General features: G+C 40.2%; 1 protein-coding gene across 1 annotated transcript; it reads left to right on the top strand.

Annotated features, from left to right (window-relative positions):
• Window positions 1-709: 709 nt before the first annotated feature.
• On the top strand, window positions 710-6452 carry CPT2 (carnitine palmitoyltransferase 2; the record flags this gene model as incomplete). Its single annotated transcript, XM_009320192.1, has 4 exons — window positions 710-795; window positions 909-1015; window positions 3192-4496; window positions 5430-6452. Coding segments are annotated over 4 exons (1830 nt in total), but the record flags the coding sequence as incomplete, so codon positions are not given.
• Window positions 6453-8100: the final 1648 nt, after the last annotated feature.

Genomic DNA, 8100 nt, shown 5'->3' on the forward strand with positions numbered 1-8100 from the left:
TAAACTAAAGGGGGGTAGATTTAGACTAGATATAAGGAAGAAATTTTTTATGCTGAGGGTGGTGAAACGCTGGCACAGGTTGCCCAGAGAGGTGGTGGATGCCCCATCCCTGGAAACATTCCAGGTCAGGTTGGTCGGGGCTCTGAGCAACCTGACCTAGTTGAAGATGTCCCTGCCTATGGCAGGGAGGTTGGACTAGATGACCTTTAAAGGTCCCTTCCAACCCAAACTATTCTATGATTCTACGAAGAAGAGCATTTCCATGTTTAGGCTGAGAAAAAGATGACAAAGATACTGTTTAGGAAATTTGCAAGAAAGGGTAGATGTTCAGCACCCAGCAGTGAGAGGAAGTCCCGATGCAGGGGTGGCTTCTGAACTAAACCTTCCTTCTATATAGCTGCTTCTCCTTGCAACAGTTCACGTCATTGTATTCCCTGTAAGGTATTAAGACCCTTCACTGCAATACCTTTGTAACAAGAACAGTCAAGTTGTTTTTCTACCGTGTTTTCCAAGAACCTTATGCTGTGATGACGTATGTCCATCTATTCCCTTTCTTCTCATCTTCCAGAAGAAACTTTTGAGCTGTTTGGATAATATGGGGTATAAGGAAGGATAGGGAAGAGGAGAGGCAAAGAGTTTCTTACTGTGTAAGAAACTCGGGCTTCATTAGTACCGTTGCTCATAAAATGCATGTCTCTGTTCCCCTTCCTTCAGACTGCCGGTTCCCAAACTAGAAGATACAATTAGGAGATATCTGAATGCCCAGAAACCGCTTTTAAATGATGACCAATTCAGGTATGGGCAAACAAGATACGCGTATTGCAGTATCATGTGCTGCCTCAAAGCCAAGTGTTATGTATAAAAAATATGACTTGTGACAGCATTTTGACTCTTACTGATTGCTGTAGGAAAACTGAAGAACTTGCTCATCACTTTCAAAAGGGAATTGGAAGAGAGCTGCATGAGCAACTGGTTGCTCAAGACAATCAGAACAAGCATACTAGTTACATCACAGGTATGTTGGCCTACTGGATCTGTAGATCATCATGCTTGATAACAGACAGCTCATAATGCTACAAATAAAATAGGCTGAAGCTTACGTTCTGTACTCCATAAACTTGGAATAACATGCTGTGAATACTACCTGTGACTGTATTTGAGCAAATTCCAAGTCTCTGGTAGAAGGAAGAGTGCTCATCTAACTTGTACATACCAGAATTCTGGATAGATGGGTATTGGAGAAATGGTATTTTTTAATGAGTTAGTGTATTTAAATTTGAGTTTACAGGGTTTATCTTTTTTCTTTTTACATTGCTGTCTATTTATGTTTAGGTTAATAGAGGTGCTTAACTGGTAACTCCCTTAAGGAAACTAAAGCAATCATTTTCAAATAATTCCAAGTTATTTAGCAATAAAACAACTCTGAGGGGGGGTCGGAGAATATGACTAAGCTTCGGGAGGCAGGAGTGGTCAGTGCTCTGGACTTAAAACCCCCCAAAACTAAAACCCATGTTCTTTTAAAGAGCAAAAGAAAAGGAGCAACAGAAAGAGGAAGGTGAGAATAAAGAAAAATTAAGAGAGGGAGAGTATGCAAATAGTTTTTTTATTGTTCTTCCTTATTATTGCTTCCGCTGACTTCCAAATACAAGTGTCTGCTTATGAAAGTATTGGATGGATAGCAACAGAGGTAGAAATACTCAGATACCTATGGAAGTAGATGTTTGCATGTGGCCCAGCGAATGCGCTTCTATCCTTGCTATCTGTTGAGACTACTTATAAGGGTGTTAGCTACCGCAAATTCTGTAGAGAATACCAGGTTATTTCACAAAAGCTGCTGTTTGGTTTGTTATCTTTTACTTTCCATTCACTTTGAACAACATCTGGAGTTTTAACTGGTGGCTTTATGGTGTTTGTCAACGCTAACCAGCATGCTGCTTTGTGCCAGTGAACTGTGGGGTTTTTGTATTCCTTTTTGTTTAGTTATTATTATTTTTTAGGCCTCATAAAAGACCTGTTGCACTTGAAATTGGTTTCTGAAAGTATGTATAATTGCCTCCACCCTGGACTTTCAAGTCCAAGGTTAAAGGGCTATGTGACAGATGTGGTCTTAAAACTGTAGGTGAATGCTAGTTACTCACCTGTGAGGACCTGAAATTAGGATTGTAACTTAGGTCCTTGAGTTACCCATTGCACTTCTTACAGCCCAGCTAGAAGGGTCTACCCGGGACCAATCTAGGCTTGAAATAATTTTTAATACATCAGCTGCCTTGAGATGAAGTTGGTGTGCACTTGCTTCCTTTGTCTGCATCCAGTCAGTGTGCAATACCAGGTCTTGCTGAGTTTGAAGTTGTTAATGATGATGAAATAGAACCTACTTAAAAAATCCCTTCTCTGCCTATGTCCCCTGGATTTTCATTTACTCATAGGCAGGTGTAAAGGAGCTATGATTGATTCCCTTGGTTTTGGCAAGCACAAAACCTTTGGATCACACTCATGCTTCTAGATCTAAAAGACCTGTGGGTATCAAATGTAATTCTGCTTTCCGAAGTCAGTTCTGGGCCTGGAAGAATAACCGTACGGTCCCCTCTAACCTCATCTTTTTGCCAGCTTGAGACTGATGGTAATGCATCGGTATCAAGAGTTTTGCCCTGTGCTGATCATTTTAGTGGATAGAAAGAGGAAGGAGGTGGAAATGTAAGACAGCAAATGTAGATGGAGGAATGCTGCCAGGAGTGAGGGAAACACTGGATCAGAAATAAAGGTGGTTCTAAAGAGAAGCATGCCCTCAGTGACAGAGAGTTGCAGAAATTAATAGCTTAAAGGCATGTTCCACTCCAAATGTGAGGTGTGCACCAAAATATAGTGCTGGGGAGCTGCATTGTATGTCGCAGGAGTTACAGTTTATCACTGAGCCGTATAGAAAACATGGAAATTGGCCCTTGTTGCTGATGACACTGATACTCTTGATATGGATTGCTCCAAATACAGTATTTTTGCAATTAGCCAACAGTACCTTTCTTCATAATTGGAGGTTGGGAGAATCCCTGGGGGAATTACTACATATGTTTGTCTTGTTTGTATGCACTTCAAGAGGTGTTTATTCGTGATCACATATTGACTATGTGAACCTCTGGTCTGACTTGGTAAGCTGCTCTTATGTTCTGACCTATTTTTCAACTCTCCATTTTCAGGTCCCTGGTTTGACATGTACCTAAAAGCACGTGAACCTGTTGTTTTGAATTTTAATGCATTTATGTCTTTTAATCCTGATCCGAAATCTGAATATAACGATCAGCTCATAAGGGCTACGAACATGACTGTTTCTGCTGTACGTTTTATGAAGACCTTCAGGGCTGGTTATCTTGAACCAGAGGTTTTTCACCTCAATCCGGAAAAAAGTGACACTCAGATCTTTAAAAAAATTATCCGATTTGTGCCTTCTTCACTTTCTTGGTTTGGTGCCTACATGGTCAATGCATACCCCCTAGATATGTCTCAGTACTTCAGGCTTTTCAATTCTACGCGGCTGCCTAAACTCAACAGAGATGAGCTTTATACGGATGAAAAGGCAAAACATTTACTGGTACTGAGAAATGGGAATTTTTATGTATTTGATGTTATTGATAGAGACGGAAATATGTTGAAACCTTCAGAAATACAAGCACACTTGAAATACATCCTTAGTGACAACAGTCCAGCCCCAGCCTTCCCTCTTGGCTACCTCTCCAGTGAAAACCGAGATACGTGGGCATTGCTGAGAAAGAATCTACTGGATAATGGCAATGAAGAAGCTCTTCAAAAAGTAGACTCTGCAGTATTTTGTTTAAGTTTAGATGATTTTCCCATTAAAGACTTTGTGCACTTGTCCCACACTATGTTGCATGGAGATGGTGCTAACCGCTGGTATGACAAATCCTTTAATCTTATCATAACTAAGGATGGCACTGCAGGAATTAATTTTGAACATTCCTGGGGAGATGGTGTGGCTGTGCTCAGGTTCCAGAATGAGGTTTTTAAAGATAGCACCAAGGCACCAGCCATCAGCCCCCAGTCCCAGCCTGCTTCAGTAGACTCTTCTAGAGCAGTACAAAAACTTGACTTTAAGCTGAATGATGCCTTAAAAGCAGGAATTACCAAAGCCAAACAGAAATTTGATGCCAGTGTAGAAGCACTGTCTGTTAATATGATTCAGTTCCATGAAGGGGGCAAGGACCTTCTAAAGCAGAAGAAGGTAAGTCCAGATGCTGTGGCTCAGCTTGCCTTCCAGATGGCTTTCCTTCGACAATACAATCAGACTGTTGCTACATATGAGTCTTGTAGTACTGCAGCTTTCAAACATGGTCGTACAGAAACTATACGTCCTGCCTCTATGCATACAAAGAAATGTTCGGAAGCTTTTGTCAGGGAACTGTCCAAACATAGCACAGAAGAGCTTCAGAAGTTGATAGTGGAGTGCTCAAAATACCATGGCCGTTTGACAAAAGAAGCTGCTATGGGTAAGTAGGAATATACCAAACACTGTTGCTTTTGCACTAAAATGTCTATTAAAGTTGCTGTAAACGTTTACTTCACAATTAAATAATTTAATTTTGATGGAGGTCTAATGTTAATGTAAACTTGACAAAAACAGTAGCAGAAGGCTGCAGTTTAAAATGCATTCTCTAAGACTTGTTTCTTGATGGAGGAGAATGCCTCTGTGCTTCCCACTTCACTGTTAACGTGTGGAGAATTTTTTATACTTTAGTTTTTGTCTTTATAGCAGCTGGGCTATTAGAAAATTTGATAAATACTTAGTGCATGTTGTACTCCCCAAGGCAGACAAGAACTTTGGCTTTATGTCCGAGGAGTTCCTACCTTATCCCTACAGGGGATAAAAGCTTTAACAACTTTCAAATCAAACTGATTCTTTGGCTGTGCTACTCCTGGTATTTTTCTAAATGCTTTCTTTTGAATTGTCCTTCCCAGAAGCATAACTTGTTGTACTGTTTCAGTAAAATTGACTGTTGAACGTTACCCCATAGAGTCTAAGATTTGCCTCCTTTTGTTGATGCAAGATCCTTTTCCTCTTTAGATTCATAAATTTTAAGAAAGCCTTTCTCTGTTTTAAACAACCTGGATATGTTCAGATAAATAGCTAATCAAAGAATGTGATGTATTATTAAAATTGTCTGTTAACATTGCACTTTTGTTTACTATCATGATTCCTGGTTGAGGCTTGCAGTACAGCAAGCCCTCGTTCCCTAGGATACATGCATTAAAAGTGCAGAATGTCTGGGTTCTGAAAAATTATTCCTGCTAATATGAAAATAAAACCCAGTTCTATAGACCTCCTCTTTTATGGCTGAAAAACAATGTGATGTCAAAATAAGTGAGTTTACTTCCCACAAAAATTAGTCATCTCTCTAATACTTGTTATTTTATTTTAACAGGTCAGGGATTTGACCGACATCTCTTTGGCTTGCGCTATTTAGCCTTATCCAAAGATATTGCACTGCCTGATTTCTATCAAGACCAAGCCTATGCTCGGCTTAATCACAACATCATTTCTACAAGCACATTGTTAAGCCCAGCTGTGCAATTAGGAGGGTTTGGCCCAGTGGTGTCTGATGGTTTTGGAGTAGGATATCAGGTACATAATGATTGGATAGGTTGCAATGTTTCTTCTTACCCAACTAGGAATGGTAAAGAATTCCTTCAGTGTATATACAAGTCACTAGAAGATATCTTTAATGTTTTAAAGGGCAAGAAAATGAGTAGTTAGACATAAAAATGTTGGAACACTTTACAGTTGCAGTACAAAATGCAGACTATGTCTAATTGGCATACTAATCAGTGTTCAAGGTGGCTGAGACTGCCCAGCTTAATTGGCTTCATTTATCTTCATTGAACTTGAATACTGTTAGATTCACTATGAAATTTGTATCTATTTTAAAGAAATCAAGTACAGACCTTGAATGCATGTTTCAGGAAATACAAACATTCACAATGTCAAAATTAAGTAACAGATCCATCTGTTCCAACAGATCCACGTGTTCTTAAAACACATTATTTAAAATAAAAAGCATTGTTACTGAGTTTGTGAACTTGCAACATCTGTGTTCCATGAGTGTTCAGACAGACAACAGCACTGTGATACCACTCTTCAACTGTTTGATTTTCAAAAGTATGCACAACAATTTTAAATATGAAAGAGTGGTTACATTTGCACTCGTGCAGTAAGCTTCCTTACTAACTTGTCACACTTACTTTTCTCTAATTTAAACTTGAATTGATATCAGAACTGATTGTGCCTCAACTGCTTGAAGCCTTTCCACTGTAACAGCTTTTTGAGAAACAAAAAATGAAGTGGGAGGCTTTAAGTAACCTGCAATCACCAACTGTGTTGTTAAATTGACTGGAAGAGACTGTGTTGTAATAAAGCTATCTATTAATAACCACGAAGTTATTTTATTGTCACACCGAAATAATACAGCATGGGTAGTCCCTTTATCAATAGCTCGTGTTTCTTATCAAGATTGAAAAGAATACTACTGAAAGCATGCTGCAGTGTTGGCTCTCCCCTTCCATACATGAGGTCTGTACAATAATCTGCTTTTGTTTTGCTACGTAAACCTGTGCTCTTGTGCCTTAAAAAAGAAAAATCACTGAACTTTATCTCTTGGAGTTCTCTCTTTCCAAACATCCTCTTACTGTGGAAAAGTAACCTTAACAGAACATTATCCTGTTTCCTCCTTGTTCTATCAGCTAGAACTTTTGATGTCACTTGTTGTAGCAAATTTCATAGAATCATAGAATCATTAAGGTTGGAAAGGACCTCTAAGATCACCGAGTCCAACCGTCAACCCAACACCACCATGCCCACTAAACCATGTCCCTAAGCACCTCATCTACCCGTCTTTTAAATACTTCCAGGGATGGTGACTCAACCACTTTGATTTTTTTTGTTTCATATATTTTGAGCATTGCTGATGTATTTTATGTCTAATGTTGCTATCCACCAACAAGCATGTGCCAATCTGTTTTTTCATCTTGTTCTTGGGTGCACCCCTGCCTTGTAAGAGAGGAGACCAGATCCTGCTCTCCCTGGAAAGCTTAGTTCTAGCTCATTTCATTTGGTCTACAATAAAACTTACTTTCCATTTTCCCATCTGACTCCTTCTACTGTGTAAGCCCCCTATGTGTACTAGGTTGTGCTCACTAAAGCTACTTCTTCATCATCGGTCTGTGTACAGAATATTCTGTATTCAGAGAGATGCAGACGATGCTGCAAAACACATTTCCCTGTTGAAGAATAAATCCCAATTTGTGAAAGTCTGGATGCGCATTTGCCATAGCCTCAAGCCATTTCCCAGAAACCGCCTTTCATTTCACCCTGCATTTGGATTCCACATTCACATTGCCCAGCCTCTTCCTCAGCCTGGCAAACAGCTAAAATTCACTCAACAGCTTGATATCAACTAATGCTATATCAAAGAAAGTCTAAACCTCATTTAACTGTGCATGGGTGGATGCAAAGACTCTCAAGAAGACTAACATACATAGCGGCTAGTCTTAGGCATCCCTCTCTGCACTGCCACAAGCCTGAGCAGCCTCACCCTCCCTACACATCCTTCCCACAGTTAGAGAGCTGCAGCTGGTGCCACCCTTTATACACAGCCCAGCCAGCCCAGGATGCGCTGCTGCTCCCCTGTGTGCAGCTGTAGCTGCTAAGCCAATGGGCACCCAACTGAGGCTCATACACTCATTTAGCTCATTAGACTCAGACAGCTGTAGATTACGCACAGAACAACAAGAGAGACCAACCTACTAGAGAAAACTGAAAAGAAGGCCCCGAGGATGGCTGTATTGTAGTATTGCTTCTCCTGTTTCCACACCACCATTTTTGGCTTGCTCCTCTGCATCTAAGTATTTCTAAGCAGAAATCTGATCTGCACATTTGGGTTCAAAACGGGCCAAGTTCCTGCTATAGCACTGCATATGTTTGGTATCCAGATCTGCATGGGAAGGAAGCTGCCTTCCACAGCAGGGGTCTGAATACCTCTAGTGGATTTAAACATCTTGGCCTTTGTGATGGAGACCTGACTGTGGCTTCACATCCTG

Source organism: Pygoscelis adeliae, unplaced genomic scaffold, assembly GCF_000699105.1.
Source record: "Pygoscelis adeliae isolate BGI_AS28 unplaced genomic scaffold, ASM69910v1 Scaffold393, whole genome shotgun sequence".
NCBI lineage: Eukaryota > Metazoa > Chordata > Aves > Sphenisciformes > Spheniscidae > Pygoscelis > Pygoscelis adeliae.